This window comes from Bos javanicus, chromosome 5 (assembly GCF_032452875.1).
Source record: "Bos javanicus breed banteng chromosome 5, ARS-OSU_banteng_1.0, whole genome shotgun sequence".
NCBI classification, from domain to species: domain Eukaryota; kingdom Metazoa; phylum Chordata; class Mammalia; order Artiodactyla; family Bovidae; genus Bos; species Bos javanicus.
This window is the reverse complement of record NC_083872.1, coordinates 32,893,115-32,905,480: the sequence shown is the minus strand read 5'-3', so window position 1 is coordinate 32,905,480 and position 12,366 is coordinate 32,893,115. Positions and strand designations below refer to the sequence as shown.

At 49.3% G+C, this 12,366-nt stretch overlaps 1 protein-coding gene across 1 annotated transcript in view; it reads right to left on the bottom strand.

The window, feature by feature from the left end:
* Nucleotides 1-12,366, bottom strand: part of VDR (vitamin D receptor) — a 58,673-nt gene that overhangs the window by 19,751 nt on the left and 26,556 nt on the right. The window contains exon 4 of the mRNA XM_061416328.1: nucleotides 3,989-4,119. Within this exon, the coding sequence (XP_061272312.1) occupies nucleotides 3,989-4,119 (131 nt within the window). The remainder of the gene's footprint in view (nucleotides 1-3,988; nucleotides 4,120-12,366) is intronic.

Here is a 12,366-nt window from a genome sequence, read left to right as displayed (position 1 = left end):
TAGCAAATAGCAACCATCACCCTGTTTGCAGCACTAGAGGAAGAAACACTAAGATCTGCTGGTTTCAGATGAAGGCTGCCAATCCATGGACCTCCCTGCAGGCAACGTTGGCAGGGGACTAGGTAAGCTATAAGCCTCTCACATATGCAGATATTGTTGTGACTTATAAAATAGTTCATTTGCTTAAAGGGGTTGTTAATTTCATAGAATCCTTAAAAAATCATTTTCTCAATAAATTGCTACTAAAAACACCATTACTGTCATGTAGGAGAACACTTTTTTGTTGTTTGTTTTTGTGTTTTTTCAGCTTAAACAGTAGAAATTTATTTTTCACTAGGAGGCACATTTTGAAGTTAAAAGCCCATTGATGGGTTTGTCAGTGAATAAAGGGCATGAGTTGTGTACATGGACTTTGTGAAACCCATATGGCTGCTTAGTAGCTTCTCAATTACTGTCTGACTGGGCAAAGGGCTTTGCTGAAGTTAACCCCATGCAAGATGTTCCCTATTCCATGAGGTCAATGATCAAGTTAGGGAGTCAAGATCTGAAAGCACAGGCATCTTAAAAGCATTTCAAGTTGCCAAAGGTGGCCTAAGGACAACATTAGGTAAACAGACAAAATTTTTCCAAATGAATGACATTGACAATATCAGATGTGGGTGATCTTCTTGATCTGTAAATCAGTAGGGGATGCAGAGATACAAAGAAGCACAATGGGGAGCAAATATTCAATCATTCAACACATATTTATGGAGCACCTACTATCAGAGGCTGTGCTCATGATGGGCAGAAAAGATGTCCAAGTATAAGAATATTAAACAAGTTCACATGTGCAGGCCAGGTCTACAAGAGGCCAGAACTCAGCTGTGAAATGTCTTGGCTCCAAGGACATCAAGTCAACCTGGACTTGAAGAGACAGAGAGAGTCTTTAGTGAGAACAAATTCTCTTCAGTCCATCCCTTAGGGCCCCAGGCCTGGAAATGCAGAGTGGAGGAGCTCTGGCCCACTGAGGAGGGTAGGGGAGAGTGGAAAGGGGGACCAATGGGTTATGCTGGGTGGAGCCCACAGGCCTGGCCTTTGGAAGCACATAGACCTAGATTATTAGCTTTGGAGGCATGATATTTTAGTGTCTCTGAGATTGCCCATCTATTACAAAAAATAAAAATAAAAACAGAAGTAATTACATATTCAGGGATTGTTGTCAAATTTTAAGAAGAAGGTGCTAGTGCTTGACACTCATATAGTAAGTGGCCAACAAATGTTTGTTCCCACTTGCATCCCTGCTCCCTTCCCATGCCTCCTGTAGGGACAAGCCACCTGTTCATCCCCACCAGAAAGGAGCCTGGGTTTCCAGCTTCCTTCAACAGGAGCCCTGGGGTGTGCTGTGGTTTTACTAATGTTGACACTCAGTTGTCTCCAGGAGGCTAGGCTTTGGGGATGACAGCCAGCCCGGATAGTCAATAAGCAGATCCCCTAGGGATTGATTGGAGCTGGAGAATTCCAGGCCAGACATATTGACAGGTCTCCCAAAGTTTGGCTAAACAGAGGCAGGAAATAGAGCTCTTCCCAGAGGACCTTCCTTTTGGGGCAGTGGAAAGAGTATGTTCAGTGTTGCCCCAACATTTCCATCTTACCTAGAGCTCTGGGGCATAGACCCCAAGAGCTCAGCACTACTAGCCCATCCTGAGCTCAGCATCCTTGCATTAGAATGGTGAGAGGGGTGGGCACTGGGCTGCCTTGAGCATAGAGCAGCGTGGGAGCATGGGGCTCTGTCACAGGGACTGAAGCTGAGGTGGGGGTGGCTGAGGCACAAAGCTGATTGGAGGTTGGGGGTGAGCATCCATTTCTGGGTTGCTGGACCCCCTACCATATGGCATTCCTGGGGCCAGGGCACCCTGGAACACTTGAGACCTGCTCATCATGGTGGATGCGGTGCTCTCCATGGGGACCAGGAGGGATCTAGGAGGGGACAAGGAGTTGGGTTCTAGTCCCAACTTGCTTTCTGACCCCAACCCTGGTGCTTTTGCTTTTCTGGGTTTCATATGATTTCTAAGTGTGCTTTCTGTTCTAAGCTGATGAACATCTCTTTTCTTCCAAGATACCAGGAGACGCACCTCTGGGACATCACTGAGGCTGGCCCTGACCAGAACTCCTGTGGCAGAGCCTTACTGGATCCCAGGTATAAGTCTGGGCCATTCTTGGCTGGCTGGGGCCTTAGAATCATGGCTGTCTGCCCTGTGGGGGCTGTGTGCTTGGAGTGGGCAGGACTTCACTTTCTGCATCCTGTGTCCAGCCCAGCACCTTAAACAGAGCAGGCTGCACGGAACCGGCATGTGAGAAGCCCCATGAGGCACCCAGGCCTTGAACCTCCACGGCTCCAGGATAAACAGGAGAGGGGTGGGGCAGGGGACCAGGCAAGGAGTGATCCGCCTGCCCAGGCCTGCCTGCTCCTGTGGGGCTGAGGAGGAATGACGGCTTGGAAACTCCTTCCAGTACTGCCAGTGTTGACTGGGGAGTTGGGATCAGGAGAGGGGCCGTGGCCCAGCAGAAGAGAGCCTGTCAAAGCCTGAGGAGGCTTCTGTTTTCCCCAAAACAAAGAATTTCTTTCTCACCAAGGAGGAAATTTCCCATCCCCTCAGCCCCGTCCTGTGGCTTTTCCCTTGTTCGAGACACATCTCGCCTGTACCCACCCACCTACACACACCCAGAATGGGCCCCATAGCCAAGATGACCTCCAGGTCTGGATGCATCTGAGTGCCTCTCTTGAGCTTCCTCAGCCCACAGTTCATCAGGACACCCACACAATCACAGATTCTGGAGAGGATCAGGGTACAGAGCACAGACAGGGGTGAGCCAAGGGACAGGGCAGGGCAGAGTGTGCAGAGAGGGTACCCATGCTCGGGGCAGCTCAGTGCCCTTGCTTCCAGTCCAGGGAGGGCCTGGCCAGCGCTTCCCCAGGTCCACTGGATTTAATGGCATCTCTGGTTACCAAGTAACTCATACTAGAGCTCAGATGCAAACTCCAGGAGTTGTTTTTAACAGTGAATCAGAATATGTCAACCTGTCCCATTGGTCCTCTCCTGCAACCCCAGAGCTAGACAGGAAGTCCTAGAAGATTGCTCATCCTTCTTCATCTGGATCTAGAGGGTCCTGCTGGAGTTTGGTGTTTCCCCTTGCAGGATCTATCCACCTAGCCCTGGGTATGTGCTAAATCGCTTCAGTTGTGTCCGACTCTTTGCCACCTGGTGGACCGTAGCTCACCAGGCCTCTCTGTCCATGGGATTCTCCAGGCAAGAATACTGGAGTGGGTTGCCGTGCCCTCCTCCAGGGGATCATCCCATCCCGGGGATTGAACCCATATCTCTTACATCTACCAGCATTGGCAGGTGGGTTCTTTACCACTAGTGCCACCTGGGAAGCCCTAGCTCTGGGTACCAGCCCTCAGATTTGCTCACTGGGCCAGACTGACTGGAAGGCTAGGGTGGAGCAGAACCCCCCCGACAACCAGGCTCTGAATATTTCTTCTCCCCATCAATCCTGCCTCTTCCCACCCACAGCAGCCCTATCCCCCAAAGCCCAAAGAACCCTGGGGTCCTTGAGCCTCATCCTTTCCCCAAAGGGCTTAAGAAAAGGTTGCTGTGAGAATAGCGATGAAGTCTCAGAGGAAGATTAACCTAATGGTGGGGACTCATGAAGGCAGTGTCCCCGTCTGTCACTCCTCACAGGCCTCGCACCGGAGAGGCACTTTCCAGGCCTCTGGGATACACACACAGATCCCAGAGAGGCTCACAGGGCCCCTTGGACCTTGGAGTTTCAGCCACCCTGCCTCAGGCTGCGGGTCCCACTCACGCCGCAACTCGGGGCCCCAAATCATGGCAACTACAGAGGAAGAGCAAGCAGACCTCTCTGGCCAAACGCCCAAAAGGCGGTGCCTTCCCCTGACCTTGCCCCCGCCCCGCCCCTCCTCGGCCTCGCCTCGGAAACTCACATTCCTTCATCATGCCGATGTCAATACAGCGCTTCAGCCGGCAGGCCTGGCAGTGGCGGCGGTTGTCCTTGGTGATGCGGCAGTCTCCATTGAAGGGACAGGTGAACAGCGCCTTCCGCTTCATGCTCCGCCTGCCGAGAGAGAGCAGGGGCCCTCCGCTGGGTCACCCACCTCGCAGCCCCTCAGCCCTGCCTGCGTGAGAGAGCCTGTGACCGTGAGACCTGCTGGCCAAGCCCTTGGCTCCAAGACTCCTAGGGAGAATGGGCGCCCAGCCAAGCCCCTGGCCCCTCTCAGGGGCCACCCCTGCCCAACCCTCTGACTTGCCATGTGTGCCAACATGCCCTCCTCCTGTTTACTGCTGATTCTTCCCCCATCCTTGCTTTTATTTACCTTTAAAGTCCTCTACTCCTCCTTCTCTTTTTTATTACACAGGAAATACAAGTGAATTAACCTAACAAAATTTTTTTAATAAATACTGAAATCTGCAGAGCAGCTTTCATTGCCTTTAGCTTTGTGTGTGTTTATGCATGCCCAAAGGTTCATTTTCCTAATTCTGGCTTTCTCCCCTGCTGCCAGCTACAGCACATGGGACTTTTATGAGGCTGCATAGAGGCTATCTTGGCACCCAACTCCAGTACTCTTGCCTGGAGAATCCCATGGACAGAGGAGCCTGGTGGGCTGCAGTCCATGGGGTTGCACAGAGTCGGACACGACTGAGCGACTTCACTTTCACTTTTCATTTTCATGCATTGGAGAAGGAAATGGCAACCCACTCCAGTGTTCTTGCCTGGAGAATCCTAGGGACGGGGAAGCCTGGTGGGCTGCCGTCTATGGGGTCGCACAGAGTCGGACACGACTGAAGTGACTTAGCAGTAGCAGCAGAGGCTATCTTCCTAGAGGTTCCTCTTACAGTGAAGCAATTTAGCAAAGAATAAAGACTCCCAAGTTGGGGTCTTAGGAGTGTGAAAGTGTTAGTCACTCAGTCATGTCTAACACTTTGTGACCCCATGGAACTGTAGCCCACCAGGCTCCTCTGTCCGTGGGATTCTTCAGATAAGAATACTGGAGTAGGTAGCCATTCCCTTTTCCAGGGACTTTTCCCGACCCAGGGATAGAACCTGAGTCTCCCACATTGCAGCCTGATTCTTTACTGTCTGAGTCACCAGGAAGCCCAAGAATACTGGAGTGGGTAGCCATTCCCTTCTCCAAGGGATCTTCCCAGCCCAGAGATGGAACGTGGATCTCCCACATTACAGGCTGATTCTTCACCATCTGAGCCACCAGGGAAGGCCTTAGGAATGTGAGTTCTTAGCTTCTTGGATACTGTTTCATCCCCAGAAATTCAAGGAGCTTGATGAAGCTGAGCCCACAGGCAGAAGGTTCCAGGCAGCTGGACCTTGAGAACAGCTCAAGGCAAAGGACACGCAGTCACCTGGGAAGTAGCCGCTGTTGGCTTTGGACCTCAGCCCCTGGTACCCTCCCATCACAGCCCTCATACCCAAGGGGCCACCAGCAGGCTGGGCAACACGGGGAGGTGGGGGTGTTCGCTATTTGGTGGTTTACCCCCAGCCAGCCCCTGCAGCGACCCCCCAGGGAAAGACTGCATCTTGCAAGTCTTTCCAAGATCTTGCCTATGGAAAGAGAAACCCTTTCTCCTTGTGCCTGCATACATTTACCGCAGCTTCCCAGAGGAACAGAGGAACATGGAAGCACCTCAGTTAGCCTGAAATGAGACCTATCTGTGTGTTCCAGGACCAGATCCCCCTTCACTCCTTTCTCTCTTTCTCACCTGGTGGTTCCTGAGGTGCCACCTGTTACCATAAATGCTCAGGCCCCAGAATGCCCATGATCCTCTAAACCTACTTAAGGACCAGAAGTTTCTAATTAGAGCAAACTCTCATTTCCTTTTTTTTTTTTTAACAGCTGGGCATTTTGCCTGGGGTGGCTAGCTGAGAGGCAGCTGAGAGGCTTCCCTGTCCTCCCACCCACTGTCTGGTCTGGTTCACAGTCACCCTGTTCTTTTTCGAGAGCCATGGGCACCAAAAAGAACACACATCATGGTACCTCTAGACATGCGAGCCGAAGCCTCTCACAGCCCTGCACTGGGGGCCGAGAGCTTCTCAAGGCCCCAGAGGGAGGGGGCCCCAGTGTCCTGTCGAGGCCTCTCCTTCCTCAAGCTCTGCGGGCCCCACCTCTGACCCTCCTTGGTGGGCACTTCCCTCAACTGCAAATTTGCTTGGAAAGAGAGTTTGAAACGTCATCCTTTTCCTTTCATCTTTCTCATGCTGCAAAGCTGAGGCCTCACCCGGGAAAGCTGGAGACGGCCGCTCAGCCCGACTTTGCCCGACAACAGGAGTGGACTCCACAGAGGCTGGGATAGGACTCCGAGGGGTGCAGAGCTGGGTTAAAAGATGCTGGGGGCGGGGGCCCGTGTCCTTGCTTTCAACCGTGTACTCGGAGTCTGAAGCCCAAGAGAACTGAGATAGAGAGAGAAGGAGGAAGAGGACCAAGACCATGACGAGGAGAGAGAAGTGGAGAGACAGGAGGAGGTGGAGCAGGAGAGGAAAGGAGTGGGAGAGGAAGGGAGGGAGAAGGATGTGGTCAAGCACACGACCTCACAGCAGGGCTCAGGCCAGGGTACGAATGCAGCCTGGGCTTCTCACCCTTTGCCACCCCTTGTCCTGGAACCCACCAACCTTGAATTATGTCTCCACATTGTTTGAGCAAAGCAGAAAGCAGCCTATGAATGCATGGAGCTCTAAAATTATTATTATGAAAACATGCAGTAACCAGCCCTCCCTCAGCTCCTCTACAGACACAATCAGAGGCAAGGAGCTGGATAGTGGCTGGGGAGACAGAGGCTGTGCCTTGTGAAGAACATCATCACGCTCTGGGCTGTGGGGTTCAGCGTCCGGGGCAGGGGGTGGGGGCAGAAACCTCCTTCACCAAGTCCAACAGCAGACCCAGGCCCTTCCTGGAGCCCGGGTTCTGCAGCCAGCCCTCAGGCATGTCGGCTGTTTGCCAGGACCATTTCCCTGGGCTCCGAGTCCTAGCTTGTCCTGTTCTGCCGCCTTCTAAGGTGCAAGCCACTTGTACACGTGTGGCTGTCATCTGGTCTCTGCCCATTAGGAGTCAGGGCAGCCAGACTGGCCAGCTCTGGCTCTGCGCTTTGTCCTCAAGATCCAGACCCCGCCCTGCCTTCCTCCCAAAGCTAATTGCCTGTGAGTTGGTTTGGTTTTGAGAAACAAGAGCCTCAGGTTTCCATGGGAGCCCATTTCCTCAGAAGCGCTCTCAGCCTCATCCTCTGGGTGGTTGGCAATTACATCCTAGCTCAGGAAAGGGGGGTAGTGGTGGTGCAACCAGGCTAAATATAGATGCAGTTTCTAGAAAGCTGGGGTGAGAGAGGACATTGACCGATTCTTCTGCCAGAGACCAATTCATCAAAACATGAGACAGGCAGCTCACAAAAGCATCAGGTGCCTGGGCCAGGGTCTCAGGCCTGGGACGGGAGGGTCCTTCTTTTTTATTTTTATTTTTCGGGAGGGTCCTTCTTGAGTAGGTGATCCCTGCCAGCAGAGACACACCGTGTAATGCACAAGACCAAGTGCTAGCTCTGAGCTGTGTCTCTACTGCAGCTCCAGTGTCAGAGAAATTCCAGAGCCTGGTGCAGGCTCCTGCTAGAGCTCCTGATACCAAAGGTCTGTGTGGTCTGATAGTGAGACCTATGGGGCTCACTGTGTGTGGTGACCACCAGGGCTTCTCAGCAGATGAGTTAAAAAAGAAAAGCCAACTTTAAGGAAAGGAAGGTTGATGGTAAGGAGCACAGGCCTCTTTTCTGGAGAGCACTTCAGCAAGACAGGTATATATTGCCACATGGCAGTTTTGTTCCAGACCACCATGATAAAGCCAATATAGCAATAAAGTGAGTCACACAAATGTCTGGTTTCCCAGTGCATGTAAAACTTATGTTTATGCTGTATTGTGCTCTGTTAAGTGTTCAACTGCACTCCATCTATAAAAACAATGTACACACCTTAATTAAGAAATACTTTCTCACTAAAAACTATTAATTATCATCTGACAATGCAGAATTGCCACAAGCCTTCAATTTGTAAAAAAACACAACATTTGTAAAGTGCAATAAAGCAAAACACAATAAAATAAGATCTGCCTGTGTCTACCAGTATGTAAAGTGGATGGAGCCTTTACTCATACAGTAAAGCCATTATCCTGGAAATGGGTACACCAGTCTCATGTAGGGACCTGAGAACTGGATTGGGAAGATTTATTTTTCACTTATGTCCCCTTTTGAACTGTCTACATCTAAAAAGAAAAAAAAAAAACATTCACAGGAGTTATTCATAGGACCAAATACAGCAACAAATAAACACCACCCTTTATAACTATTTTAAAAATTTAAAGGAAACACAGGCTTTGGTCACATGGTTCTATTTGGGCTTACATTCTAACGCACAACCTTGGGCAAGTCACTTAATCTCCCCATGTCTCAGTTTCCACATCTGTAAAACGGAAACAACCCTACAGAGAGGGTGTTGTAAGGATTATGTAAAGGAAGCAGGACCTTTACTGCACCTTTAGTGCTTAAGCACTAAATAAAGGGAAGGGAGAGGAACTGGCAGGCAGGGGCAGTGGGAGGGAGTGCTGACGGGTGGCTGAAGACAGCAGTGTGTGACTTTCCCATACGAATCTGAGACCCTGGAAGCAGTCAGCACGTCTCCACTGACTCTCAGCATGGCTGGTGTGGGGCTCCATAGGTAGAGAGGCTCGAAACATATCTTCGCTTCATGTGTTGTTGCTTCTGATGTCTAGACCCACAGCCCTCTGTGACTTACAGCGACCAATGTCCAGTTTCTCTGAGTGCCAATCAGGTCCCACAGAGTTCTTGACTGACACGAGGGTCTCTAGAGCTCCCTGGACAAGCCCTTGCTTTCTCATATCTGATATTTAACTCCTGCTTGGGGACCTTTTACCAGAGACCCTTGCTGACACATCACAGTTACATATGTTCCAGGTCCCATAAGAGAGGATAGGGGAGGACTATCTGTTCTCAGAAACTGCAAAGGAACAGTGATTAAAAGCACCGTTTATCAAGAGCCTTCTCTTCCAGCACTTTACATATTCTCTCTGAGGCTCTCAACAGCCTAGTGGGATAGATATCCTCCCAATTTTATAGGTGATACAAAAAGGCAATGGAAAGTGAAATAATTTGTTTAATGTCACACAGCTAAAAAGTGTGAAAACTGACATTAGAATCAAGATTGGTTGGATTCCAAAGTCTCTGGGATTCTTATGTAATATGGTCTTTAACATGAATCTACCATATCTCAATTCCAGCTGAAGCAGGTGTCAAAAGTCTGTCCCCCTAGAGTCCACAGGCAGGAAGCAGGTGCTATTTGAAGGACTCATGTAGGACAGAGAAGGACAGAGGCAGGACCCGAGATGGGCAGGTTGGAAGTGGGGGTGACCTCTGCCCATCCTCTCCATGGGCACCTCTATTGCCAGGACACAGAGAGGATTCCCAAGTAGCACCGAGAGGGAATTCACACCAGTGAGCCCTGAGGAGAGCTGGGTTCTTAAAGAAATAAAACTGACCAGAAAGAAATGTACGACCTTCCTCATGTCCAGGGAGCTGCCTTTCTTGACACCTCCAGTGGCGTCCCCTCTCCAAATATCTGGCTTCTCCACCCAAACTTCCAAACATCACTCTTGGCTGCTCTGAACATGACCCCCCTCATTCTCTTCCATTCACATCCTTGAGCAGCTGCCAAGCTGACCTGGACAAAGTTCTCTCTAGCAACACTGACCTCTTGGTGACTGATTCACTTGTCCAAGGAACAACCTGAGTGGCCACTTCTCGCCTCTTGGTTTACTCTACTGCCTTTAAGCACTTTGAGTCGCTGGACACCTGCCCCATTTCTCTGCCTCCCTTCACATCACAGCTCCTGCAAATATCATTTGGGTGAACTTCCTGAGAGCCAGAACATTCCTCATGTTCCTGGATCCTCACCAGCCTACACTTCCCCAAACCCGTCATAAATGAGGTCCCTGAGCACCTCGGGGCTCACAAATAAGGAGGCATTGCTCCACATCGTCTTTGTCAGCTTGGTGCTTACTGCAAATATCAGCTTCATGGAGTCCTGATGAGGAGGAAGGCGACAACACAGAGAGGCAAACGGCGATCTGTTTCTCAGGCTTGCCTTTCAGGCAAGGATTTTAAACTTCACCATATTCTTCATTCTCTTCATCAAAGGGGTCTTTCTGATTTTCTTCTCATCCTTTGCACCTTCCCTTATATTAGAATTTGGACAAAGCCATTCATGACCAGAGATTCATCCACAGATCATCACTCACTCTCTCTATATATATATTTATCTATCTATCTATCTATGTTTTATAGTAGATCTGCATATTTTCCCCCTGTGGCTCTTGCTTATGATTTGGTTGTTAACATTGTTCAGTCATCTAGGTGTGTCCTACTCTTTGCAACCCCATGGACTGCAGCACACCAGGCCTCTCTGTCCCTCACCATCTCCCAGAGTTTGCCCAAGTTCATGCCCATTGCCATAGGTGATGCCATCCAGCCATCTCATCCTCTGTCACCCTCTTCTCCTTCTGCCTCCAATCTTTCCCAGCATAAGGGTCTTTTCCAATGAGTTGGCTTTTTGCATCAGGTTGCCAAAATATTGGAGCTTCAGCATCACTCCTTCCAATGAGTATTCAGAGTCTTCTCCAGCAACACAGTTTGAAAGCATCAATTCTTCGGAGCTCTGCCTTCTTTATGGTCCAGCTCTCAAAACCATACATGACCACTGGAAAGACAGTAGCCTTGACTATACGGATTTTTGTTGGCAAAGTGATGTCTTCACTTTTTAACATATTAGGCTAACATATTACCAAGACATATAACCATCTAGAAGCCTGTCCATGCCAACCTTCTATTCTCACTGGAAATAGCATCTTTCTCTATGGATTGCATGTATTCCAGAGGAGCAGGAAGTAGAAACAACATGAAGTGGCTTGCAGGAGTAACTGGCTGGCAATAGTCTCTAATTCTTGACCATAGGTCAATAGAACCAACCAACCCCCAAAATCACACTTTGGTTTGATTATGAGTCTTAGACTTGCTGAAATGACCACAACTCACTTCTAGAGCAATTTAGTTTGATTTAGAAGTCAATCAAACACTCAATAGTCAAATGGGCTTATATCCCAGGGGTTAGAATATGGTCAGCGGCTCAACCCTAAGGTAATGCTTTTTCCTTGAGAACTGCTCTTGCAGGGCTGAGAGAGCTTCTGGAGAGCAAGGACTTGTGCTATCTTTGTGTTCTCAAGGATGTGGTACCCAACACAGAGAAGGACCTCCTTCTGACAGAGGCCTTCCTACCCAGGAAGAGGATTCTGCAGACAGATACAGCTGACAATGGAATTCTCAAACAGCTATTTGAAATAGACTAAAGCGGAAGATTATCAAATAGTATATGGATGAAGCAGAGGAGGAGAAGTATGTGGAGGGGAGAGAGGAGGAGAAATTACGTGCAGACAGTCTATTCTTGTTCTTTATGGTAGTTACCTTCATAAAGCCACCATAGATGCTGAACCAGCAAATATTGAATCATCGCTCCTAGGAGAATGTGGATTAGGTTCCTGTGAGCCTCTGGTCACAATGCTTTCATCAATCCATCAGTAAATAACTTTGCTTCATGTGTGGCATCTATTTAAACGTACCTCATTTAATACATGTTGTTGACTCATTAACATTGAACTCACAGCCAACAGCTCTACAGCCCGCATCTAAACAAAGCTTGTCTAGCATGTCTTTTCTCTGTAAGGCACCTTCCAGCTTTAACATGCTTAGGAGAACCTGAAAGAATTTCAGCACCATGCTTGGTTGCCACCTTACACATTGAAATCACTATCAGATGGTACAAAGATGCAAAAAGGATGGCACTAAACAGACCAAGAACAGGACACTTATTCACAGGGTGAGAGTTAAAACAGAAGGCAGAATGTCTGGTTCAACCTTGGCTGGGAACGTGTGCAATGAGAAGAGGAATTTTTCTCCACTCAGCACGTGTCCAGAAACACCAGTGCTGCAAGTATTGATCTGGGGATGACAAGTAAAGTTTACCAGGTTGTCAGATTTGCAGATGTGGACTCCACAAACAATGAGGACCAACTGTGTGTGTTTTATAAAACAGAATTCAAGCCAAACAACGACAGAGATGCTGGCTCTTCAAAAAGTGCAGCCTGGGCTGTCATCAAGGCAGAGGCAGTAAAGTTATAAGGTAGACGGAGGACAGGGAAGCAAGATAAAAGCAGCTTGCTGACCATAATGCCAGGCCTTGCAGGAGGGAGTA